The sequence below is a fragment of the Cebidichthys violaceus genome, unplaced genomic scaffold (assembly GCF_023349555.1).
Source record: "Cebidichthys violaceus isolate CVI_PGR_0920_01 unplaced genomic scaffold, fCebVio1.0.p SCAF_8, whole genome shotgun sequence".
Taxonomy (NCBI): Eukaryota; Metazoa; Chordata; class Actinopteri; order Perciformes; family Stichaeidae; genus Cebidichthys; species Cebidichthys violaceus.
The window spans coordinates 17,280,687-17,307,438 of record NW_027176964.1 but is presented as its reverse complement, the minus strand read 5'-3'; the positions used below and the strand labels follow the sequence as shown (position 1 = coordinate 17,307,438).

The 26,752-nt window shown below is 47.3% G+C and overlaps 2 protein-coding genes across 2 annotated transcripts in view; one reads left to right on the top strand and one right to left on the bottom strand.

The window, feature by feature from the left end:
• The window catches only part of ece2a (endothelin converting enzyme 2a), a 53,041-nt gene extending 34,543 nt beyond the window's left edge, over positions 1-18,498 (top strand). Inside the window, exon 4 of the mRNA XM_068701848.1 lies at positions 16,853-18,498. Within this exon, the coding sequence (XP_068557949.1) occupies positions 16,853-17,143 (291 nt within the window). The 3' untranslated portion in view covers positions 17,144-18,498. The remainder of the gene's footprint in view (positions 1-16,852) is intronic.
• A 4,428-nt stretch (positions 18,499-22,926) lies between these two features.
• camk2n1a (calcium/calmodulin-dependent protein kinase II inhibitor 1a) lies at positions 22,927-25,938 on the bottom strand. Its single transcript, XM_068701857.1, has 2 exons — positions 25,386-25,938; positions 22,927-24,795 (listed from the first exon to the last, which is right to left on the bottom strand). The coding sequence occupies exons 1-2, from the start codon at positions 25,552-25,554 to the stop codon at positions 24,725-24,727; spliced, it is 240 nt and encodes a 79-aa protein (XP_068557958.1). The 5' UTR covers positions 25,555-25,938; the 3' UTR covers positions 22,927-24,724.
• Positions 25,939-26,752: the final 814 nt, after the last annotated feature.

The window sequence follows — 26,752 nt, the reverse complement described above, 5'->3', positions numbered from 1 at the left end:
TCTCCCAGGAGTGTGAGTGTGTGTGTGTGTGTGTGTGTGTGTGTGTGTGTGTGTGTGTGTGTGTGTGTGTGTGTGTGTGACTGCACTGAGCTTGTTAGACCATATCATTGTGAGTCAGTCCGTGTACTGAAGTGGTTCTCTACCTCTGAACGTCCCTCTCAGTTGAAGAACCCCTTCATCAGCACCACACGGCGTTTCCTCAAAGTGTTCTTTTGAACTGATTGTGAACTGGATATTATTTTACACTATCAATTATGTAAAAGTAGATATTTGTTACAACCTGTTTTGTCATACAAGACATAGTCAACGTTGTTGAACCTGAGTCTCTTTTTGTTTCATTCTTTAGATTCATCAATGTGTTTATGAGAGGTGCTCTGGACAGAGCCAGGCTCGCTGTATCCTCATGTTTCCAGTCTTTTGTGCAAAGCTAAGCTAACTGGCTGCTGGCTAACGTGAGAGTAGTGACTCTCAGATGTTGTTCTTCTGCTTAAATAGACCCGTTAACAGTGCATGCTTCCTAGAGGTGCTAACTATTGCAGCGCTGTTACAAAGTTCTGCATCTCTGTTGTTGGTGTGAGCCGGCCTTCTATAGGACTCCTTTAAAGGGTTAGAAACAGCGGCACACATGCTGTAGACGTGCACATTTCTACTTTACAGCCGGGCAGTCAAACACCAGCGCTGTATTACTCATACAGTGTGTGTGTGTCTGGATCTTCTTCTCTAGGATGCAGCCTTCCTCTCCCTCGCTGCCTCCGTATCGTTCCTCTTTTGTTCTTCGATCACAGAGCGTTAGAATGCAGCAGAATCGATACGGACACTTTTCCCTCATTAAGGCCTTTCATAGTCGGAGCGGAGGGAGGGAGGAAGAGGAGGCTCGACTGACACGCTGTGTGTTCGCTGAGTCGCTCTCCTGTTGAAAGTTAATATTCAGATTGAGGAGAGTTTAGGAGGCTGGCTCTGTTTAGCGTGGATTCTGTCTTTGTGTTGCTCATGAAAAGATGAAGGAATCATGCAAACATGCAGCCTCATGTTCATGAGAGAGCGGTGTGAGCAACGGGGAGGAAGACGTCAGTCTGACGTAACGGAGCTCGACCACACACCTTTCCTTTACATTGCATGTGTGTTTGGATATCTGGGGAATCCGATATACGAGAGGCGTCATCGTGCATGGATGAGAAAGCAGCTGTTTGTTTGTGCGTCTGCGCGTTAGCATGGATCTTCTTCTGGATGGAGAGAGAGGACCCGGCCAACTGTGAAAACGGCCTTTTCGCCACGCAGCAAGTCAATCACGTCTACAGTCGGGTCATTTTCTCTCCTCTCTCTCTCTCTCTCTCTCTCTCTCTCTCTCTCTCTCTCTCTCTCTCTCTCCTCCCCGAACCTTCCTCCGTCCACTGAGAGCTGGCTCGGGTCGATGGCTCGTCCTCGTGATCTTCTATCTGCCCGTCCTCCGGTCCCACAGAAGACTCGTAAGAAACAGACTCATCCTTTGCTGGCAGAGATCCACACGAGATTATGCCGGTTCCATCTCAAAGTGACCAAAATGACCTCCTCACTTTTGAGCTAATTGATCGGAGCAGACGACTGATGTATCAGCTGCTTAAAGGAGTGGTTGAAGCGGGGGAAAGACTCCTGAGGTTTGAGCCTCTGGTTTCCTGCAGGTACGAACAGATCATGTGACTCGCCGATCGTCAGCTCTGGAGTCCTCTCTGATCACTTTCTACAGATTTAAATTCAGTTTGTGTTCCTCTGGACCCGGAGGGTGGTTGCTGTATTAAAGGTGCGATGTACTGGATTCAGAGCATTGACATCGCAGCAAACAACCATTAGCTTTGTGAAGACGTAGCGGCGTCACGTCTAACTGAGCCGTGTGTCGTCCTCAGAGCCTCTCCTTGCTGCGCTGACGTAGCCGTGCTGTTTGTGCATGTGAGCGTCCCCCCGGCAACCCTTTAAGTAAACACAGTCAGCACTTTTGCCGTAGTTAGCTCTGTCATATTCCACATGCTAGAAGAAGAAGGAACAACGGACAACGGGAAACATACGTAGAACAGAAGAGTAAAGAACTACAGAACATCAATGCAAACAATCCCACAACACAAAGTCACAAAGTACAATTCTTTATACTCAAATCCAATCTTCCAGTTGACATGAATGCTGCTACAATGTCTTTTACTAAACCCCCCCTTTCAAAAACATCTATTTATATAAATATATATATATATATATATATATATATATATATAAATATATATATATATATATATAAATATATATATATATATATATATATTTATATATATATATATATTTATATATATATATATTTATATATATATATATATATATATATATATATATATATTTATATATATATATATATATATATCTCCATAATCTTCCAAGCCTTCTGCACCACCTTTCGTCTTTAATCTGATCTCCTCTTCTTCCCATCCCTCTCATCACCGCTGTGTGCTGGACGTCCTCTCCCCTTCAGGCCAGCGCTGCCAGATGTGCAGGGAACCCACCGCTGAACAGCTGGCCGCTGGAGCCGAGGACACGCACACACGTGCGTACACCTCCTCGCATTCAAAACGCCATGCGTGTGTTTCAGCATACAGACGCCGTGTCCTCCGGTGTCACAGCTCCAGATTTGTAGACAGATTCATCTGCATCTTTCTTTGCGCGGCGTCACACCGAACTGCTTTTTGACAACCTCTCGATAATTATACATTTATTTAAGTGACACCTCCCATGCTGGAGGAAGCGAGACTATCTGACAGTGACTTATGCATCCGCAACACAGTAGCTGCCAGCAGCTGTCTGCGGGCTTTTTGGCAGACATCGCACACACAATATTGTGTATTAAAATAAATAAAAATGACATTCTGGTTTGTGTTTACTGACAGAGTGAAGCCATGAAAACATGTGTAAATCAAGTCCAAGACGTGTCCTAATGTCTGCCGTTCACCATCAATCGAGCTTTGGCTTGCTGTTTCTTTCAGGCGGTAGTTTTATGTTTCATTGGACACAAGTGGAGTTATGTAATTCTCCCAATCAGTTAATTAAATCGCCTCCTTCAGCGTCGTCAGACTGAAGTCACTGCAAACCTTTTTATCCGGTCGTCTAAAGAAGTCGTAACGCCGGAGGCAACAGCCTCATCTCTCTTCCTCTCTGGGTTTGACCATCAGGAGTTCTCTTTGATCTCTGTTCCCGTCCCCCGTCAGCGCTCCTGAAGGGATGTTGTCCAGTATCGTGAAATGTGCATCTTAATTATAAGGTTTACACACGTTTGCTTTCAGCTTTATTTACATTCCACACACTTTGTGTTTGTGTCACAGCCGTAACGTAAAAGGTCCGACTGAACTCCCCGGTGCAGCTTGTAAGAGCGATTGAGTGAATAAGTGTGTGTGTGTGTGTGTGTGTGTGTGTGTGTGTGTGTGTGTGTGTGTGTGTGTCCGTCTGTCCTCTGGTGCTCCCTGCCAGTTGCTGCCCATATTGTCTGTCACTGACTGTACACAACGTGCTGCAAGACTCTCTGTGTGAGAGCGGTTAAATAGACTAACTCAGCAGGCTGCAGTCCAACTTCAGCTGGGGAGAGATTAGAGCGCTGGATGGAGATGGGGGGGCGTGTGAGCGGGAAGACGTTACGGGAAATCAAATGCAGTCCAAAGGCCGGTCGCTCTGTAATTTCTGGGAAACATCTGCTCATGTTTGCGCTGCTTACTTGTTATCTTCTCAGGAACAAACACATGAAGCCTCTCTTCACTCGTATCACTTGTGGTTGAGTCTGTTGCTACGTGGTCCATTGCTGTTATCTTGAAAAGGTGATTTATAGAACTTCCGACAGTGACTCTGTTGACCATAAATCATCAGCACTACATGCATAACGGGAACACTTAGCCAATACCTAAACTAAGCCTCGCCTAGACCCTCAACCGGTTTATCTGTTTATCTTATGAGAGAGAGAGAGAGAGAGAGAGAGAGAGAGAGAGAGAGAGAGAGACACACAGAGAGAGAGAGAGAGAGAGAGAGAGAGAGAGAGAGAGAGAGAGAGAGAGAGAGAGAGAGAGAGAGAGACAGAGAGAGAGAGAGAGAGAGAGAGAGAGAGTAGCTCTGTGTTTGGCTGTAGTGCAGCCATCAGCCATCACAGTGGTTATGTAATGTTTGCTGTATGAGGCCAACAGGACGAGTGAGATGAATGTAAATGAGTTCTTCCTCCTTTCACTGATGTAGAATCAGGTTCACTATCGCTCCAATCCCCAAACATGTGAGTAATCAAGCAGCCGGTCCTGGTCAGCAGAGATGGAGATGTTGAGGTTCTGGAGACTCCAGCGAGTTCTTTTGGATGAATTCTCTCATTTGAGCCTCTCCACTCTTCACTTTCTATCCTATTTTGTTTTCTCTCTCTCCTCTCCTCTCCCCCCTTCTCCATCCTCACCTCCCTCTGCCTCTCCGCCGCCCGACTCCCGAGTCTGTGCCGGGGCCTAGTTTCCATAGCAACAGGTTACCATGGAAACTAGGTGACAGCGCAGCGCTTTCCGTCGTGCCGTCGCCGGCCGAGAGGTTGCTCGGAAAGGGAAAGTTAGTCCGCCTTCTGTTCAGCGAAACCGAGGGGAAACTGCGGGTTTGATGTTGCATTTTACACCTACAGAGAAATCCTTATCATATTAATGAGTGACAGAATAATAATAATTGAAACAATTGAATCCATTGTGTTCACCTGACATCTGTCCAATGCGTCAAATCAAATGACATGCTGACCCACTTGCAGATTTCCAACGTGTCCATCTATAACCTGTGATATTTCTCTCTCTCTCTTCCTCTCTCTCTTCCTCTCTCTCTTTCTCTCTTCCTCTCTTTCTCTCTTTCTCTCTCTCTTCCTCTCTTCCTCTCTTCCTATAAAGTCCTCAGTTGCATGTCTCTCTGTGAGCCTCTGCGGAGTGTTTATAGAGAGACATCCAAGGGCTCGAAATAACTGCACCGCTTGCCAAATGATGCAATTATACAGAAAAAAAAGCACAAAATTGGACTTGGTTTTTATGTCGCTTTAGATTTAGAAATAGACGGGAGGAAAGAGATAACAGCGGGGCGTTTGGTAGACAAAGGGAGGACCGGCTCTGTGCTGCAGAGTGTCTCCACATTGGACCCACTGTATGTGCTCACTTTGACAACATGTACAGTATGGATATTAAAAGTACAGCCCGGCCGTGTGTCCGTCTCTGTCTGCTGTGGGTTGTTTTTTTTTTTGTTTTGTTTTGTTTGTAGCCAGATTATTGCTCCAATATTTAATTATGAAAAACAACAGCCTGGGGCCGCGTTGAATTTTCACAAAACAATCACAGCTTCTCGAATCCAAGTCGCTCATCCAGTCCTCGATGAGACGGAGACAGACGGAGGAGCGGAGCACAAACAAACGGAAGGTGTGATGGAGACGCCGCGTGACGCCTGCTGCTGAGGTGGCGTCGGCTCTCTGCTGCTACCCGAGTGTTTAGTTGCAGTTATCACGCAAAAAAACGAGGCGGCTGCACATTAAAGCTCGTATAGCACGGGGAGTTTAACGCTCTTTTCCCCAGTCGAAGCAGTGGAGGGTGTGAGGGTGTGAGGGTGGAGGGTGTGAGGGTGGAGGGTGTGAGGGTGGAGGGGACCTCGGTCCAGGCCCGGTTTGAGGCCCGTGAAGAGACGCTGCTACGAGCTGCACGTTGTGCCTACGGGACCCACTGCTGCCACAGAAAGAGCTCCAAAACAACAGTTCAGCGGTGCTCGGCACTACTGAGTGTCTGTTAAATTGAATGTGACATTTTAAGGTTGGACAAAGCAGCTCAGGGAGCGGTGGCTGCTTTGTTGTGGTTTGCTTGCTGGATGGGCCAGAAACGGTGACATGGAATGAGGTGGATTCCAGTTTTTTCGAGGCATTTTCAGGCGCTCGGTTTGTAGGCTGCTGATGGATTTATTTTTTTTCAGTCTCGAGCTTTGATGTGCAGCGTTACTCTCTCCAGCTTTGATGCCGGTGGCGAGATGCAAAGGGGTTTGTTCGGTCCCCTTTGGGATTAGCTGTGGGAGAAGCACTCTTCATGTTGTTTGTCATTACTGTCCATAGAAATCAGGCTAACATGCAACGGTGAAGATATGCAGTCAATTATACTAAAGGCGTATCAGAGACATGCTACTTACATCATATACGTCACGTTTGTATACTTTCCATGACTACTGACCATTAGGTCCTAGATCTACGTAGTCCGGTTCATCACTGTGCCACACATGCTCACATGGATCCTCTCAAGTCCAGAGGAGCTGGAAGTTAAGAGAAGTTCTCCACTTACTAGAATACAGATCACAGTTTTGTTCTAGAGAGGACTAGAGAGTTTACAAAGTTACATAAGTTATCAAAAATGTATCTTAGAATGCTGAAGTGTGTGGTTCAATGGCACAGCTGTGGAGAGAGAGCACTCACTGTCACACATCGAGGTCGTCCTTGTTTAAGGACAGAAAACAAGAGATTTATTTATAATCCAACAATAAAGGCGCAGTGACTGCGGTACAGAGTTACGTCTGTGCTGCATGAGTTGTCGTCTAAATCCAAATGTCTGTGTTTTGGGCCTCAGGTGCGTCTTCAGTGTCTAGTGCCTCTCAGCATGTGGGTTGCTGTTGTTTTAGCATGTGAGGATACAAGACTGCGTTCACCAGCGGCTTCCTCTACGCTGCAGAGTCCTGTGGAAGAGATTTAAGCACTGCACTGTGTGTGTGTGTGTGTGTGTGTGTGTGTGTGTGTGTGTGTGTGTGTGTGTGTGTGTGTGTGTGTGTTCACACTGTAAGCTCTGTGTTTCGGTCATTGTTAGTTTGGTCGTGTACTACTGTATATTGGTCCTGATGCTGCAGCACAAACAGACAGGGAATTCCTTCCTCCGGCTGTTAAATATGTATTAAAGCCTCGTTGGCGGTGACTCAGTCCCACTCCAGTCACTTCAACATCAACTCCTCCAGTCACTGCGGGAGCCCAGTCCAACCGGGCGGAGGTAGAGGAACACCGTCAATCAGCGCGGGGCATCCCAGCACCGCTCAACGCTTCACTTCCATTTCATCCGTCTTGATCGCGTGAGATCAATGTACTTCCTGCTGCATTTAGTGACGCCAACAAGGTGCGGCTGAGCAGCGGCGGTCCAGACCGCTGTGCCGTTGGTTTCGTGTTTCCAGGAGAGTCACCAGAGTCTCTTTTGGAACCTTCCAACGTCCGGTAAATGCTGCGTACGTCGAGGCGGACGGACGCCAGGAAAGTACGCTTTGCTTCAACAGCTTTGTTTGACAGAGAGTAGCTTTTTAATTGTTTTATTCATTAAATGGAGTTATTGCATTGGCGTGGAGGTGAGTGTGTTGTGGTCTGACTTTGGGCAGATTTTGATATTCATCAGTTGAGCGTGAGGAAAACCCACCCGGATGTCTTTGATTACACTGAGTGGGAGGAGCTCTGCTGAGACTTACACACACCTCCATGTTGTTCTCTACTCTGCACCAATATAAATGATAATGAAATAAGTTGATGGAGGTGTCCAGTAAAGAATGCGTCTCTTTGTATAGCGTATGGTCTGCATGCTCTGTGCTCCTCACTTTAATGTGGATCCAGTTCCTCCTCCCCCTCCCCCTCCCCCCCCCCGCTCACAGTACAGTCACACTACACTGGGCTCCAACCCTTCGCTTGTTTCCCTCGAGTCTGCAGCTCTGACTGCCCGACTGCGAAGGCTCCAGCGCTTGCCGTATAATGAGCCAGTAGGAGCGCAGTTAAAGAGCAGTTTGATGGTCTCGTGTTTAATGAGTCTCGGCCCGGTTCTGTGTGAGGAGCGAGCGCTGCTTTTATAATTTTGCCAGTGTGACCGGAGAGGACAAGGAGCGCCGTCTTACCGCGCGTCGGCACAGAGTTGGACGTTAATTGAAGTGTTACCCGGATAAAGGGGGGGGGGGGGCGACTCTAAGACTCCTTATCGAACAGGCCGGCAGTCAGGAGACGCGTTCTGTCACGTGTCTGTGCTTCAACAGCTTTCATTGACTGAGAGATGAACCCTTCAGTGGATCAAACCTGTGACTGGTTGTCTTAGCCCCTCTTGCCCCCCCATGCATGCTTCACATCGCTGCTGCTGCTGCTGCTGCTGCTGCTGCTGTGCGTTAAGGTTCTGAGTCCCTCCAGACAATCAGTGCTTTCCTTTGATCTGCACACGCGGCGTTAAAAATGAAACGTGCTGGAGTTGTGGAAACCATCCGTGGAGTCTGCAGTGTTTGTGACATTAAACACAAACGGCCACCTTGATCGACACCGGTGTAGTTTAGGATGAACAGTGTGTCATCAAGCACTGTTGAAACATTGATATTTGACCGAGAACAGAATACAAACAGTCATCTGTACGGTAAGTCCAGGAGGGACTCCATGCTGACCAATGGAAAGCTTGCAGCCTTTGACTCTAATTGGCTCCTTGTGTCTCGTTCACACAGCCGTCAGCTTTGACAAGTATCCCTAAAACGTATTCTTTAAAATGTAACAAACTTAGTTTATGAACGATCACCTGAGGCTGCAGTGATATGTTATGTATATCAAAATCACAAATAAATGAGCAGCCTTGCCTTTTTTTTTTTTTTTGCACCCAAACTTCAAGAATAAATTAGCAGAAGTTTGTTTATTTTTTTTTTTTTTTTATATCTTCCTCTTTTTTTTTGTCAGGTTGTTATGGAAACTGGCCCGCCCACGTCTGCAGCAGTGCTGTACAGAACGTGTGTTTCTACCTCTGATTCGCTCCACAGTCACTCAGTAAATAGTTTCACTGTTATTATGCACGACTAGCACACGGCAAACACACTGACACCAGAAAACCACCGTGGCTCTGAGGAGCAGGAGGAGCCGGAGGAGCCGGAGGAGCCGGAGGAGCCGGACCGGACCACACACCAAAGTGTATCAGTGCTGTATGTGAACCGGCGAAGGACACAGTAAATGCACCAGTGTCCTCTAAACCAATCGTGATAAATTGACCCGTTACTGTTATTTTGTCCGACAAGCGCCGGCTCAAATGAATTGGTTTCCCTCAGCGGGCCTTGAGGGAACCTCTGCTCCCTCTCTCTCTCTCTCTCTCTCTCTCTCTCTCTCTCTCTCGTACCTCTTCAGGGGGAGACTGAGACACAAGGAAAGACAACTTACTCGCTGCACTCAGGAGGGAATGTGTGCCTCTCCATTGATGATCGGGCGCTAGATTAGTTTTGTTGTTTATTAGTGAGGGAGAGCAGAGGAGACCCACTTTGGCTTTGTGGTGGGTGGGATGAGTCCCTGAGAGGTCTCCAGTAGGGTCAGAGTCACAGAGGGACACAATGGAAGGCAGTGACTCAGTGAAGGGGTTCAGCCCTGACTACGCTGCTTTGCTGCGCTTCCCCCAGGGCAGTGTTCAGAGCTTCCTCTGTGTTTCAGGTGTCAGCTTTGTGTTGTGTAACATTTTGTTGGTTTCGGTTTTAGCGCTGAAGGCCCATTGACCGGACGGGACTGTGTTAGTGTGCTTCTGGAACCTCCACCCGGCTGTCCCGTCCCACGGGAGACCCCTTCAGCAGCCAGACACACTGGCCCATTTGTCTTCCCTTCCTCCTCTGCTTCTTCCCTTCCTGCATCCGTCTCCCTCTCCGTCTCCAGCTGCTGCCAAACGCCGCATCTCTGCCTCGCCGAGCTTGCAGATGTTGTTGAAGTGGCTGTTTGTGTTTTGACTCTTGAATCTCTCTGTATGGATTTGACTTTTTTTAATTTCTGTCCAAGCAGTTAAACATGCATTGTCAGTTTACGGCTAAAAAACTAATCGTACAAAGTAGCACAACATTAGCTGCGGTGTAAGTTGTTAGCGGCAAGTGTTGCTAAACAGAGAACGGCTGCAATAAACTAATTAGCCAGCCGCTGCTGATGCTAGTCTACCCACAAGAACTTAATGGATAATTACATATAAGTGCAAGCGAGGGCTGGATAAGTGTAATAAGTGTCCTGGGCTTTAAAAGGTAGCGTTTGATTTAGAGACGGAGGAGACGGAGGAGACGGAGGAGGCGCAGAGGGAGCCAGCAGGAGGAGGGGAACACCCTCTCTCCTTTCACTCTCCCTGCAGTCGAAGCCAATCGTGTCACTGTACCAGCTGCTCACGTTTCGCTTCAGTTTCTCTGCGGTTTCACGGTTTTTGAAAAAAAGCTGTTCTGAACGGCAGATGAATTTATGAATTTATGAATTACACAACTCTGTGGCTCCACATCCAGTGAACAGTGTTTCACAAAGTCTGCATCGTTTCTTCGTCATACTGAGCCGAGAACAGCAAATGTTGCTTAATTCAATGTCATGAAATGCTGCTTTTCTATCTGTGACTGCTATCAAGTAGTGTCCGTGGATGAGGAAAGTTTTTACTCACACACACACACACACACACACACACACACACACACACACACACACACACACACACACACACACAGGTTTGTGAGTTTAGACATTTAAAAGCAGTGCAAGGATGCTGGGAGCGTGGCAGTGGGCGGACGTGGGTGTCTGAAGTGTGTCTCTGTCTTTCTCCGCCGGTGTGAAAAGAAATTCAGTAATTAAAGCCAACCTCTCTCTGGTCCCCTGATGGAGAGGGAAAGCAGGAGAGGGTGAGGAGGGAGTGAGAGGGAGTGGGAGAGATTCAGAGGGAAGGAGAGATAAAAGAAGGCACAGACGAAGGAGAAAGGGAGGCTTTCATTTCAGCTTGGCATGGCAGATTACCACGAGGGGAGAATGTGGCAGCTGAATGCCAAGATGCTGGTCGGTTAGACGGGGGTCCACACACACACACACACACACACACACACACACACACACACACACACACACACACACGGTGGTGGGTTTCACCGCTCTGCCGCCTGGTGTTTCTGTTGTGAGAGGTGACCTACATATACGTTACCGTGACCGGCGCTAAACTTTTGTCTCCATGACGACGTGAGGCTGCGAGCGGGGAGGGACGCGCCTACCGGAGAGCCGGGATGTTGTCGTCTTCCCACACAAACTGATTTATATCAGAGCAAACGTTCAAGGAGGCATCGAGCCTAGAAAGGTGCTTCTTCAATCAACGTCAGCTTTTTTTTCCTGAGAGAGTTAAGGGAGAGAATAGAAGAGCTCTTTGATGTATAACGGGTCTATGTGGTGGGGTGTGAGCTGGGGGAGGAGAGGGGAGGACAGGAGGGGGGCACAGAGGAACTTTAGGGGGGTAGAGGTGGGCGGGCAGAATAGAGGAGGCTAGAGAGGGAATCCATCTCTCAGTACTGCGAGTCCTCCAGTGAGTCTGTATACAGGAATACGTGTGATCACAAGTATGCATGTTCATTATGTTGGTTTGCTCTCGTGCATATGGAGCGCCTAGACTTAGAAAATCTGCTATTATCTTTTTAAAAGGTGTATTATTTTTGAAACATGTTGCAGAAGAAGACGCTTTGCCTGTGCAGCAGCAGCCCACTCGCTCAGGCGGCTTCATACCGGCTTCTCCGGGGCAGATGGTGCCTTATAGCGGTTGCACATTTGGCTCTTGGAGGCAGGAGGAAGGAGAGACAATAAGGGATGAAATAGGGATGGAAGGATGAAGGAAGCAGAGCAAGGCTGTTGCACAACTGGAGGGAAGAGCAGAAGAGCAGACCTGCTTTGTTGGGAGACCTCGTTCTCTCACCCCTCCTCCCTCGGTGTTTCTCCGGTTCCTCGAGACATTTACACATTTTTGCCATCCACATGTCTGCAGTGTCTGCGTGAGGTGAAAGTGAAAGGAAGAGCAGCGGTTGATTTCAAATGGACGTTACTTCACAGGGAGGGGCTGCAGCGAGGGGGTCTACCTGCAGCGAGGGGGTCTACATGAGACCAGCAAACACCCGTAGAGAAGATGGGAGGGAATCTGTAAACTATGACAATATGACCTAAATAAAAAGTACCCCTCCTCCTCCTCCTCCTCTCTGCCCCAGTTCAAGTATTTGTTCTTGCGTGCATGTTTAAGGGCTGAGTGTGTGTGTGTGTGTGTGTGTGTGTGTGTGTGTGTGTGTGTGTGTGTGTGTCTAAAGGAGACAGTAGGCAGAGGCCCATACGGGTCTGCTGACCGGCGATAGCACTCTGTTGTTGTCTCTACCCACTGATCAGCTCTGCCCCACCCACAGGGAGGTGGGTGCACACACACACACACACACACACACACACGTGTACCTCTGCTTGCCTCTCACTAATCACCCCCACACTACAGCCTCCATCGGTGGTTTAGAATAACAAAACAATAACAGAACAATAATAACTTTCTAGATTCTCCCACGTTTTGGATGAAACACTTTCTGAACTGAAAGATGTTTTTAGTGTCTGTTGAGATGGTCGTCGTGTCTATAATATATATATATATAATATAATGTGAGTTATTGTGCATTGATCGAGAAGCATAGCGGACTACACACTGGACCCTGACCAGGAGGTGAAATGGACCAGAGTCACTGAGGCGCTCAGTACCTCCAATAACACCATTCCTCTGTATCTCTTCATCCTGTCCCACATTTAATACTATAACGTGGGACTTCCTCTCTGAGTAGTCCCTGTTAGCCACTCAGCATGTGATTGATTGTCTAGAGTCGTCTCCGGCAGGTTGAACTCATTTCAAACAAAGAGAAATATGAAAGTATCCTCCGATCCTTTGACCAGAGAAGTCTGAACTCATGGTCCTCCTTCTAGTTTGCTCATTTTTTTAACCTCATCTCTTGGTCTTTGAAAGCAAATTGAGTTGAAGAAAAGAGACGACGGCCGTGGTTTACAGCCGGTGGGACGTCGGGTTGTGTTGACGCAGGAGAACTCGAAAGACTCGGTGTGCGCTCACTGCCTCAGGAGCCTCAAACCTTCTCAACCTCATGTGAACCCAGGTTACCTATCACTGAAGCTCCTGCAGAGTGACGTCACAGAGTGAGGTACCAGTTATCTCATGCACAGTGACCCTCAGCTCAAAGAGGAGATGAACATTATTGTTGCTGTCCAGTGTGAGCAGGAAGACAAAGCGATGAACAGGAGGACTTGAGGACACGGAGAAGTGTCTTTCTTATTGGATCGACGACTTCTCTTCTCATCAAGTATTGCCGAAAAGGTCAGGCTGACGCGTACGAAGTTAATATTTCAAAGGTTTGGACAAGTTCATTTGTACAAAGACTTACTTCTTAACTCTTAATGGCGTTATCACAGAAAGACTAGACAACGTTCTGATAACACGACACCAACAAGCTGAATATTAGCCAGCATCAAAGGTATCACTGATTGATATTACAATAGTGTTGAGCATTTCAAAATGTCAGCGGGATCACCTGGAGTTCTTCATGGGGATCTGAACTCCGGATCTCATGTTTCCTCTTTGTTGCGGCGCTCTCAAGGCGGGTCGTGTCACTCAGACACCAGCTCCCTCCACCACACTGAATAATTCAGGAGAGGCCGTGATGCAATGTGTGTGTGTTTGAGTAAATCACGTTGTGTGTGTGTGTGTGTGTGTGTGTGTGTGTGTGTGTGTGTGTGCTGAGGAATGGTCTCAGTGGAGTGTGATGGGCGCTAACAGAGAAGCCCTGTGGCCCACTTAGGATCAGCTTACAGATGTCGGACTGAGAGTGGATTTTGAAAAGTGACTCAGAGTTTTGGGACGCTGCTTCCTCACTCCATTCTTCCTCCGCCTGTCGCTTCAGTCAGAGACTCTGCATTAAGCACATTTAAGATCAACGCTTCTGGACAAACCTGCCGCTGTCGATCCTTCATCGCGGTAACGCCGCCGCTTCTGATCCGTGGGTGGAGGATTTGCACAGCGCTGCTGTCGTAGTACGCGTGCTGCTGTTCATGCAGGATGTGTTTGAGTGTGACTCACCACGCACTTGAGCGTGAGAATCTCGGTCAGACATTGATGTAGTGACAGCTTGTTTAAAACGTCCTTAGATATCAGAGGTTGGTGTCCGAGGCGTCCTCCGGCTCACCAGCCGCGTCGGTTGTGGCCGAGCTGCTTGCTGTGGTTCGGCCTCGTCTTGGGTTGCAGTGACGTCGGTCCTCCGACCGGCGGTGACATCAGGCTCTGGAGTTACACGGCAGTGTGCACCCATACATCCCAGAGTCATGCATAATGGCTGAAGGGTGAGGTCAGGGTGATGCACTTCAACGACTCCGCCTGTGCTGTACTTTGACTTTTTTTGCGTAGTTCCATCAAGCTCACGTGTTCTTCAGAGGAAACCGTCATGATGTGTTTTTAAGGGGAAAAGTGAAAGATGTGCTCATCGGAAGGGTGAAAGAAGATCCTCATCTCTGCAGGTCTACTGAGCATATTTGTAGTTTCATAGCACACGTATGTACTGTGCGATTTTTCTGTGATTGTCACGGCTTCATTTTTTAATTCTGTCAACTCTCTGCCATGTTTTTGTCAGGCTCTGTCCTGATGCAGATCACCCTGCATTGTGTTACTCATTTCATCCCGTGTTCAACGACCCCTCCACCCTTCCTCTAGTTTTTCCTCCGTGTCACAGTGGAGAGTGAATAATTCATGTTCGGGCTGCTTGCTGGTGGAGATGAATCTCATGTGAGAAGAGCAGCATGCACGTGTTCATGGGGGGCTCTATAGACCACAACCACCCCGTCCTGCAGGACGTTACCGGGCCAAAGCCACACGTGAGCTTCTTCACGCTAGTTCCTCTGCCTTCAAAGCTCAGCCGTCCCCTGAGACCAAGCAAAGACACACTTTATCTACAGTCTGAAGCACAACGGCCTCGTGAATTATTAGCTCATATCGAGGTTCACCTACCAGCGACTTTCAGAGCTTTCAGCCGTATGTCACTGATCTTCATCTGTAGATGGATTTTACACAGTTATAATGGAGATAGTTCAGTTGTCATAACTCGTATTAAACGTGTACACGACTTTCACGTTTGACTTTTTAGATGGTCTAAAGCGTTCCATAAGTGCACTGGATTTAGCAAAAGGTTTTGCAAGACTCAAGTCCCAAGTCAAGACCACTTAGTCTCAAGTCAAGACCACTTAGTCCTAAATCAAGACCACCTAGTCCCAAGTCAAGACCACCTAGTCCTAAATCAAGACCACCTAGTCCCAAGTCAAGTCCACCTAGTCCCAAGTCAAGACCACCTAGTCCCAAATCAAGACCACCTAGTCCCAAGTCAAGACCACCTAGTCCCAAATCAAGACCACCTAGTCCCAAGTCAAGCCCACCTAGTCTCAAGTCAAGACCACCTAGTCCCAAATCAAGACCACCTAGTCCCAAGTCAAGACCACCTAGTCCCAAGTCAAGACCACCTAGTCCTAAGTCAAGACCACCTAGTCCCAAGTCAAGACCACCTAGTCCCCAGTCAAGACCACCTAGTCCCAAGTCAAGACCACCTAGTCCCCAGTCAAGACCACCTAGTCCCAAGTCAAGACCACCTAGTCCCAAGTCAAGACCACCTAGTCCCCAGTCAAGACCACCTAGTCCCAAGTCAAGACCACCTAGTCCCAAATCAAGACCACCTAGTCCCAAGTCAAGACCACCTAGTCCCAAATCAAGACCACCTAGTCCCAAGTCAAGACCACCTAGTCCTAAGTCAAGACCACCTAGTCCCAAGTCAAGACCACCTAGTCCCCAGTCAAGACCACCTAGTCCCCAGTCAAGACCACCTAGTCCCAAGTCAAGCCCACCTAGTCTCAAGTCAAGACCACCTAGTCCCAAATCAAGACCACCTAGTCCCAAGTCAAGACCACCTAGTCCCAAGTCAAGACCACCTAGTCCCAAGTCAAGACCACCTAGTCCCCAGTCAAGACCACCTAGTCCCCAGTCAAGACCACCTAGTCCCAAGTCAAGACCACCTAGTCCCAAGTCAAGACCACCTAGTCCCCAGTCAAGACCACCTAGTCCCAAGTCAAGACCACCTAGTCCCAAATCAAGACCACCTAGTCCCAAGTCAAGACCACCTAGTCCCAAATCAAGACCACCTAGTCCCAAGTCAAGACCACCTAGTCCTAAGTCAAGACCACCTAGTCCCAAGTCAAGACCACCTAGTCCCCAGTCAAGACCACCTAGTCCCAAGTCAAGACCACCTAGTCCCCAGTCAAGACCACCTAGTCCCCAGTCAAGACCACCTAGTCCCAAGTCAAGACCGCCTAGTCCTCAAGGTGAAAACTCTTGAATACAACAGTTGTGTTGCCATGCTAATAGTGTTGAGGACTCATTTACTTCATATTTTCAAACGGTGCCACTGAAGCTAATAGAAGCTTAATCCATCACTGGTCACAGAACCTTGTTATCCTCCACGATCATGTGACGGTGTGGTGACCCAGTCTACATGTTTGTTCCCTCTCTTCCACACACACTTCAGTCTCTGGAGAAACTTCCTGCCTGAGCCGAACTCAGTGTGTCTCTGCATGCATGTGTTTGTGTCCATGTTCACATGCTCTCTGTGTGTGTGTGTGTGTGTGTGTGTGTGTGTGTGTGTGTGTGAAGCTTACTGTGTCCTGAAGCACACGTGCGTCTCACACGAAGGATCAACACGCCGGAGTGTCGATGGACCCAGAACAAGAGTTATTCATATAGAGGGACCGTCACGCTGCGTTATCAGACCGCATGGCTGAACATCACTGAACATCACTGAACATCACTGAACATCACTGAACATCACTGAACACCTCCATGCTTCACATGTGCTCTGGCTAACAGCGGCGCAGTGCCATGTGCCTGAGTGGAGGGATACCGACTTCAGGGACAGATTGCGTCTTCCACACAAGATGAAACGCCTACAATGAGTGTGTGGGTCTTGTTGGCAGGTCTTCTGATGCTCTTCCTCTCCTCTTTCTTCATCCTTCCTCCAGGTGAGACGCTGCCTGAAGCCTGGAGGACGATTCGTCTCTATAACCTTCGCCTCGCCCCTCTTCAGGAAACGCCTCTATGCTCGCACGGAGTACGACTGGTCGATTAAGAAGTACGGCTACGGAGAAGGCTTTGAGTACTTTGTGTACGTGATGACCACGGGGGAGGAGCTAAGCCCAGAGGATGCAGCTCTAGAGAAACGGCTACTGGAGGCCCCCGAGTCCCCGCCTGCCACGGTTGTCGCAACGCAAACGAAAGATGAGGAAGACTTCCTGTTTCGTATTGATTGCTAGGAATGCGTTGACTCTCCACGGTCACACATACAACAGAGACGGCCTTCCTGACCGCAGATTTCTCACAGTTATGTCCTTTTATAAGAATGAACTGCTGAGTATTTTTAATGTTGGGCACAGATGTTCCTATCGGTATCTGTGATTTACACTATGCACCACCTGGTTCTATATGTCTATACGTTATATATCGTTTTCTATATAGCGAATAGTGGCCAAATATACAAATCAATGTAGTGAATTCACCATAATGTGGAGTTGTTACATTTGTAGCAATGATAATCATGTTTGAGACTATTTACATGATGCTATTGGTCATTCATTCAGCTTGTGATTACTGTGCTCATGTTTAACGATGACTCATCGTGTTTCTGTCATGTGTCATAATAGAAACTTTGAAAAACAACAATGTTACATCCCATCTCTGTCCAAAACATCAGCCAGACTCCACGGTGTCTGCGTCTCTACCGCCAGGTCTAGACAGCAGCACTGCTCCGTCGACGTCTATTTATGTGTCGGTCGATTCCTCCCCGTCTGGGTTGTTCTTCTGCATCTGGACCACGTCTGCTTTAGATCCCAAACAGACGCGTCTCACGGAGACGTGTGGAGGACTGGTAGCGGCCCGCCCTGCCTGTTACTTGTTGAGGAAACACGAGCTGAGTCTCGGGTCCTGTGCTCTCTGCTGCTTAAATTTAGACCTGAGAGAGAGAGAGAGAGAGAGAGAGAGAGAGAGAGAGAGAGAGAGAGAGAGAGACGGAGACGGGCATGCAGACAGGCAGGAAGGCTGGTGACTGGAGGGGGGGGGAGACCACATTGATAAAGTAGAAATCATTTATTTTTAATTCTCCACTGAGATCTAATTACTGCCTATTTTTAAGACTTGAGGGGGGAAAAAAAAAGGTGCATGATTTTTCAGACGGCTCTTCTTTCGTTCCATGACTCTCTGCTCGGTAAGGTACGCTGTTCTGGAGCTTTTGATCACATCCCATGATCTTCCTCGGCAGGCAGAGTTAGCCCAGTTGTCGTGTAAGTAGCTGTTCTCTAAACTCCTCCCCCTTCAGTTACTGCGTTTTTTTAATCTCAACCCTGCAATAACATGAATATTAACGTTTTTCAAATGTTTTCATCTCTGTGTCTTTTATGCTGTGAGGAGATTTAAAGTAAACAGTGCTGTGACATCACTGCGCTCAGCTGACTCTCGCGATCGTATATTATCTCGTTATCCACACACACACACACACACACACACACACACACACACACACACACTGCTTCACACGTTGAAATGTATCTCCGTCAGACGGCGGCGGTCTCAATCTCCCCCACTCTGTATCGACCCCCCCCGCCAGATCCTTGCATGGTCTATTATCTGGTTTCCATGGTGACATTTGGGTCCAATGCCCCGACTGCCTGAACAGGAGAGTCCTGCAAGAGCCAGCAGGTTTTGTAACGACACTAGAGACTTAGGGCTGCAGCACTGGGACATGAAACACATGATGGAGACCAGGTTCCTTTTATCTGCTGGACTTTCCCTCACAGTACGAGTGTTCCAGTTTTCCCCACTTTAACATATAGAATATAGTTTTCCAGCTCCCGTAGTCAGACTGGCAGAGACGGAGAGATTTAAGTCGACTGGACTTTAGTTGCATAACCACAGAGCATGAGGCCGGCCTCACGCAGGAGAGGCTGAGTCATGGGTTCCTCTGTAGCACAGCGCGTTTCCTCTTATTTGCAGAATCTTTTGTTTCTTTACAGCTGATCACCTGAGTCATCCAGGTGTCTTAGGCTATGATTTAATACAGAGCGCTGCGTATTTGTGTGTGTGAGAAATAGTGGAGCCAGAATTTTTCTCTCCTGCTGCTAATTGTCCTCCATGCTCTGTTGCCCAAGGGCAGCAACAACACTAATCTACTGCATGCTCAACGCCTTTCTCCCTCTGTCGTTCTGTCTCTCTCTTACTCTCAGTCACTTATCTCACCACCACCAGCACCAGCACCACCACCAGCACCAGCACCCTGCCCTCTCAGTCTGCATCGATTGGCCCTGAGTGCTTTGGTGTGTGGGTGTTATGTGAGGTCTCATGCAACTCCAAAGGTCTAACCAAACATCTGTGGGTCTTCTCTGCCTCACGGTGTGTTACTCTGTGCTCACTGCAGCTACACTCAACGCATCCTCTGTGACTCTTCAAGGGACGTTCCTGTTTCCTACAACCATGGGCCTCATTCTGTGGTCCTGACAAAGTTATTTATTGATATCTGGGAATGCGGCAAATTATATTAAAACAAACACACGTCTAATGGTGCGAGTAATACGGGCGTACCGGTTTAAAACAAACCCCAAGTTAGTCAAACTTACATGGAAGATGAAACAAAGGTGCATGTGAGTGCATGAGAGTGCATGTGAGTGTGCCCCAATGACGAGCTGGAGGCCACCGCTCTGCGCTCATACGGCGGTTACAGACGATCGCAGCGTCTCGAAGCTTCCTGTTCCCCCTCAGGTCACACCGTTCCCTCTGTGAGCTTTGTGTTCTATTGTTCTCATCGTTAGCTCCGTTAGCTCCGTTAGCTCCGTTAGCTCCGTTAGCTGCAGCCGTTGCCGTGTTGAGACCCTTCAGAGGCAATACAAATGCTTCCAATCTTGGCACCTTTTTAAGGATCTTTCCAATCAAAAATGATTCTATAACTCAAATGCATGAACATAAGACCGAGCTATGATTTACAGGCTGTGAAGTAAGTTGCTACAGACCAGCGTAGATGGAGGGAGTCAGCAGCCGTTCAGTCTGCGCTGTGGACTTGAACTTGAACTGCCACTGCTTTAAACAGCACTGTACATCTGCCCATCTCTCTCCAGGCAGCATAATAGCATAATATATTGTATGGCAGGCTTATGTAACTGGAGGAGGAATATTAATGGACGTCCGCTCAGGATGGGGCGAAAGTGGAATCAGATCAAAGCTCTTTGTTCTCACTGCACACGCTCAGTTTGACCCTACAGCCGAGAGGCGCTTTGAGCCGCGTGTGTTCATGAACGTACGTGAGAGACAGCGGTACAATGGCACTTAACATTTACGGCCGTCTGCCGTAGCGCTGTCTTTGTTTTGCACTCAAGCGTCCATATGTCTGTCATGCTTGTATTTCTGTCCGGTCCTTCCACGTGTCCACGCAGAGACCGTCCACCGGGGAGACGTCTACGGCACTCCCGGCCCGTCTGCCGGGCCAGAACACGGGAGCCTCGGCGACCTCGGGTTACATCTACAGCTTCGGCTCACAGCCAGCCGACCTCTGACCCCGAGAGTTGCAAAACAATGACTTAACTCACGTGTCGACAGAGGGCAGTGGCTCATTAGCTGTTGCCTGGGATGTTCAAGTCAGACGTCCTTCATGAGTTTAAAGGGTAATTCTGGAGCATTTTATTTATTATTATTATTTATTATTGGTCTAAATAAAAGGTCTGTAGCCAAAGCTGAATAAGGTTTCCTTGCTCTAATTAAACTAGCATAGCAGTGTGAACGCAAAACTGCATGTTTGAGCATTCTTAGTGTTGTCTGCATGATATAGATCTGCTTCATCTAGATCTGCTCCATCTAGATCTGCTCCATCTAGATCTGCTGAACCTGAGATGTGTATCGTCTGATATTGATATTTTAGGAGGTTAAACTCTCTTCACAGCGGTCTTCATCAGAGTCCAGACATCTGATAACAATATGGACGATTGTCTTTTGTTGTTGTTGTTGTTTACTCTGGCTTGGTTCGTCGTAATAAGATCATAGATCATCCAATGCAAAGTCCTGTTTGTGTATTTTGATGACGATACTTGTTTGTAGGATTCTTCCATTGCTGGTTTTGATCTCTTTAGGGTTTCACACAGGATGAAGTGATGAAATGATGAAATGATGAATTGATGAAGTGATGCAGCATATTGGTAGAAGGACTTGATTGATTCACTTTCACAGTCACACTCCTGACAGCAGAGAGGCATGGAGCGCAGCTGATGCAATTCAATATTTGCCCAAATGTGTCAGTCCGGTTCCGGCCTTCCAGGACCGCCCATTACTGTGAAGAGTGTAATTGTCCATGACCGTAGACAGACAGACACACACACACACACACACACACACACAGCAACACCCTGATCGATAGCACTATGTGTTCATTCAGTGCAGCGCTCATGTCATCAGGACGGTCAATAATCCCTCTGATGGGAGTCTGGTCGGCTACATCGATGACGCGGTGTTGATGTTCTGTTATTAGAGTGCAGCTCTGTGTCCTGAAGGATTAGCATTACAGCATTGTTGTCGTGACATGTAGCTCTTTATAGATCCGTCCTGATAGCGTACGTTCTCTTCCAAACGATGAACTTCACAGACTGAATATCTGCAGCATGATTTTCAGGAAAATTTAAAAAACGGGGAATATCAACTGACACGATTTCCTGGCTGACGGTGTTATAAACAGTGAAGTACGGTATTCCAGAGTACGCCTGAGATCTGTTGATATTGTGATTTGACAAAACATAAAAAGATACATGCACACGTGTGGATGTGTGTGTGTGTGTGTGTGTGTGTGTGTGTGTGTGTCAGAGAACATAGGAGAACACATTGCTGTGATACTGATCTTCATATGTTGCCACAGAGACCAATAAGTACAGGATGTGCTGCAGAGTTCGTGCTCCGAGCTGAATCACTTCATACCTTCATAACACTTGTTTTGCAATAGAGAGATTGTGGAAACTAGCAAGCAAAAAGCAATAAACGTTTGAAATGTCCCGTTTCTGGCGGTTGTGATGGACCGCGGCACGTTTGCACGATTGGTGCCGGTGTTCACGCCGTCATTGCAGCCTTTTGTGCGAGAGCTACGCTGCACATGTCGACTTTAAAAGATGATGGTGTGGCCAGTTGTGGACCCCCGGGGGTCTGCGGTCTAATGAATCGTAGGCCGGCTCAGAGCTGTTTAACAGCCTAACAGATGGATCGCTGCTCCTTCCCTGCTCTTTAATTAACCATCGGTATTTAATGGTACTGAGATCACGGCTGCTGACCCCAAAGGCTGCGATAAAATGAGATGCTGCTCTTTGAAGCAGAAAGTACATGCATGTTGTTTAAGAGTTTATGTGTCTTTATTTTTAGAAGTACATGCATGTTGTTTAAGACTTTATGTGTCTTTATTTTTAGAAGTACATGCATGTTGTTTAAGACTTTATGTGTCTTTATTTTTAGAAGTACATGCATGTTGTTTAAGACTTTATGTGTCTTTATTTTTAGAAGTACATGCATGTTGTTTTAGAGTTTATGTGTCTTTATTTTTAGAAGTACATGCATGTTGTTTAAGAGTTTATGTGTCTTTATTTTTAGAAGTACATGCATGTTGTTTAAGAGTTTATGTGTCTTTATTTTTAGAAGTACATGCATGTTGTTTTAGAGTTTATGTGTCTTTATTTTTAGAAGTACATGCATGTTGTTTAAGAGTTTATGTGTCTTTATTTTTAGAAGTACATGCATGTTGTTTAAGAGTTTATGTGTCTTTATTTTTAGAAGTACATGCATGTTGTTTTAGAGTTTATGTGTCTTTATTTTTAGAAGTACATGCATGTTGTTTTAGAGTTTATGTGTCTTTATTTTTAGAAGTGTCGCGGCGCTGAGGGGTTCTGCTCTGCGTTGTCTTTTCCCCTCTTTATTCACAGAAGAAGCCCGGACCGCTCTGATGTGGGTCCTCTTGGGCCTCATCTTCCGTTGAATGGCATAACATATTAAAATGTTTTTGGGACAAAAGCCATACCAAAGAATCACATTTACATGTTCTTTCACCATTTATTAGTTCACCAAATACAGTGAAAATGGCATCATAATATACAATGACTCATTCTTAGAATGTCATGACATTTTTGTTGCTTTTTTGCTTCATAAAACAATGTTTCATTATTGAAAATATTAAGGTTTCATGCACGACAAACCATATCCAGTTTCTTTAAAATAATGGTACAAAATAATCAAAATTAAAAAACAAAAACTGTAATGTCCAAAATCTGTCAAATAACCACGTTATCTGAGGATACTCGTAAACAGTGCAATATACTCTAAAACTGCCATTTTCTAACAAATTCATCAACGAAGCTCAAGTCACAGTATACGATTTCTTAATAATAGTTTAACATTGATGTGTGCAAAAACCCCAGACACATTCAGTTAGTCTTTAAAAAACGCCCGGCCTCCGATATAGAATGAGACCAGTCCACCCAGATCTTAGCTCCGCCTCCACGACGCCCAGTCTCATTCTCTATATCCTCTCTGAAGTAGAAATATTTTTGTTGATGAACTGTAAGACGATAGACTAGCATATAATTTAAATAACAAATATTTAGATATAAAAATACAAATATGACTTTTGTTAAAAAGAAGCGTGCCAGGGTAAGAGTAGTGGCACCTACATTGGCACCGGAGTGAAAGTTCATGCAAATAGATGGAGAAAAAAAAAAACCGCATAGAAGACGAAAAGACGAATATTTTTTGCAAAATTAAAATACCCAAATTATGGAAAGAATAATTCTTTTTTTTCCCATCAATTTCATGACTTCTTGTTTAAAACATTTACTATATTCTCCACATCTGTGCTGGCCTCTGTAGATATCGGAGCGGTTAAAAATACCAAAAAACAAAAAGAATAGAAGGAAAACAGATATGTGCAGGTGTGAATCAGCTACATGAAGGTGCCAAGCCGCACCTTTAACCACTGATGGGCAATGCAAGAAGAAGAAGAAGAAGAAGAAGAAGAAGAATGTAGCCTGTGGTTCAGGTTTATTCTGTGGCCTAATGCTCTTTTAAAGGCCAAGAGCAAACAGGGCTTCTACTACAGAAACTATTCACATTGCACCATCCTCGAATATATGTTTTTACATACAATGGGTCTCCTCTATGAAGCAGGCTGAGAGTTTGGTTGGTCTGCTTCTTAAAAAAGCGATAGCAGCAACAGGAATGCATTGGACCGGTGCTGAAAGGACAGCTCCCTTGAATGCACCGCCGCTGACCGGATCAACAAAGCAAAGCCTAAAGGAGGGGGGGGGGGGGGGGGGGGGGGGGGGCTTAGCCTACCTACTGTACTGTACAACGTATTGACATAGGGCTGGGATTCAGCATCAGCCTCCAGTTGCAGTATTGTGTTGCTTACAGCGCTGTTGGGAAAAGGAGAAGGAGATGGTCGTGAAGTGATGACAAGTTCATCCATCGTGAAAGTCAGCGGAGGTGGAGCGGTGTCCGCCGCCTCAGCGTCGCGCCGCGCAGCAGTAGTTCAGATCGGGATTCGCTTGGAGAATTGCCAGCAATCCCGTGATAAATCTTGGTCTTTTCCAGAGTCTGTCTCCCTATCGCCTCCTCTTTCTTCACCTCCTTTCTTCAACACCTCTCTTCCTTAAGCCTTCTCCATCCTCCACCCCCCCCACCCCCTCCCCCACCCCCCCCCTCCTGCCGTCAGTCACACCATCCTCGCTTTCGTGCCGTCGTTTTCTCTCTCCTGCAATCCTCGAACATGCACAGCCGACAAGTGCTTCAAATCGGTGATCAAAATTAAAAAGTCTGCAAGGCATCGCTCACGTTTAAACGCCGGGTGAAGACTTGTCCGTCATCCCCTTCAGGACCTCGTCTATCCGGTCGTCCTCGATGACCACTGTTGAGAGAGAAGAGGGGGGGGGGGGGGTTATTGAGACCATTAAGACAGAGATAAATAACGTCTATAATATAATATATAATATAAGTGAGCTCATTGTGCTTCATTGGATTATGTAGGGCCTGTGGTGGACATGGCGCACTAAATAACCAACGCGAGCAGAGGGAACGTGAGCGCAGTACGGCTGCAGGTGAATACATTAATTCATGAACTAAAGCACTATCGCGAGTCCCCGTCCTCGAGGACGCGCACTCGGTCAAAACAAGTCATTCCCGATAATGGCGACGAGCCAGGCGCGTTATCCTTACGGTTCGGAGCAACAGCACGGGGTGTGTCCTGACGCGACGACCACGTCTCGTGCATGTATGTAAACACTTTGAATGCGGTCGACAGCCACAAACGTGCGCAAGTATTTATCCTTTTTTTAAAATATCGAAACTGTGTTTAGTATTCTCGATACAACACTGCGAATTAAAAGAAATGATGTGAATTGCAATTAAGAGTCCCAAAATGCCCATTTTTCTATCGCATACATAACTCTGTGCATGAATCGGTCACAGACAACACGCCTTCCGTCAACCGTCCTTTACCTCGCTTGGCTCTGCCGATCTGTCCCAGCTTCGGGGGTCTTTTCGCCTGCGACGCAGAGAAAAAGGCGCTCGTGTCCTGCAGTCCGCAGCTGTAGGACATCTGGTTGACCTCGCTGTCTGCCCCGTAGCCGTTCATTTTCCCCTCGTTGTATGGCAGCACCTCGGACATTGTGGCGCGACGGAGACGGATCACCAGCGTAAACACAGAAGCAGACAACCGCCTTTCCTCAGAGACGTCGTGTGCTCAATACAGATCCCCCTTTGTCGTGCAAGCTGCAGCGGCTGTTATTGTTCTCCTGCTCGGATCCCGTCTGAGCGGAACTCGGTTTGGACGGTGTGAGGTTCGGCTGTTGTTGTGGTCTCGTTGTGGTCTCTGGATGTGTTGCGGCTGTAGGGAGAGACGGCGCGCGAGTGAGTGAGCGAGTGAGTGAGTGAGCGCGAGAGAGAGGGAGAGAGCTGTGTTCGCCTGCGTTGCTGGCTGATGTCTGGTGAGGGAAGTGGGAGATCCCGGGATCATAAAGGAAACCCAGGCAGAACGGTGAAGTCATCCATCCGGGTTTGAAGCGCGCGCGCGTGTCGCGTGTGCATTTGCGTGCGCATTTGTGTGCGCGTTTGGCGCGCGCGCGCGCGTGTGTGTGTGTACGGCAGGGGACCCCGAGCGGTGGAGGAGCAAGAGGGACCTCAGCAGGCGAGAGACGCAACTGCACAAGTGAAGGAGGCTCACCGAGGAGCAGATACATCAGCTGTATGTGAAGCATAACTGCCCGTTAAAGGTGCATTTCACTCCACAACACAACACAAGGGTGTTACGGTTCTTAGAGCACGAGTCATAACAGTGACCATGGTCTTACCTCAGCATTTCTTTATTTGATGTCACCTTATACTTCTACGTTACTAAATGTCAGAATATTTGACTTTTACCCATTTATCTGACAGCTGTAGTTTTATACAAAATATTCACAATACCTTAAACAATATACCACTTTGAGAAGTATTCCTCGATACTTGTGTTTTCACAGCGTTACTGGAGTAACATGTTTAATGTGGGACTTTGTGTTTCTTCCACCATTGTGCAGCATGCTGGAGTATAGACTGTAACAGAGGCTGGGATGAAGGCCCTCCGCCCTACTGACTATATGCTCATGCTGCAGTGAAGGCCGGTTTACCGTGTTGATACACAGTTAGTGTCTGGATGAGCTGTCTGAAGTAAAACAACCACAGATGATGTCATCTGTGGGAAACAAGAGCGTGAAACCAAGCGTGAAGCTTCAACAGATGCAGGCAGAGAGACTCTTACAAAACATACAAACTGTTTCATTCATGTAAATCCATGAGCGTCATCCACACAGACTAAAACTCAGGATCTG

Coding starts and splice junctions, on each gene's coding strand:
- camk2n1a (XM_068701857.1), bottom strand. CDS start 25,554: ATGTCCGAGGTGCTGCCATACAACGAGGGGAAAATGAACGGCTACGGG. Junction 24,796..25,385: donor GATCGGCAGAGCCAAGCGAG/GTAAAGGACGGT, acceptor CTCTCTCAACAG/TGGTCATCGAGGACGACCGG.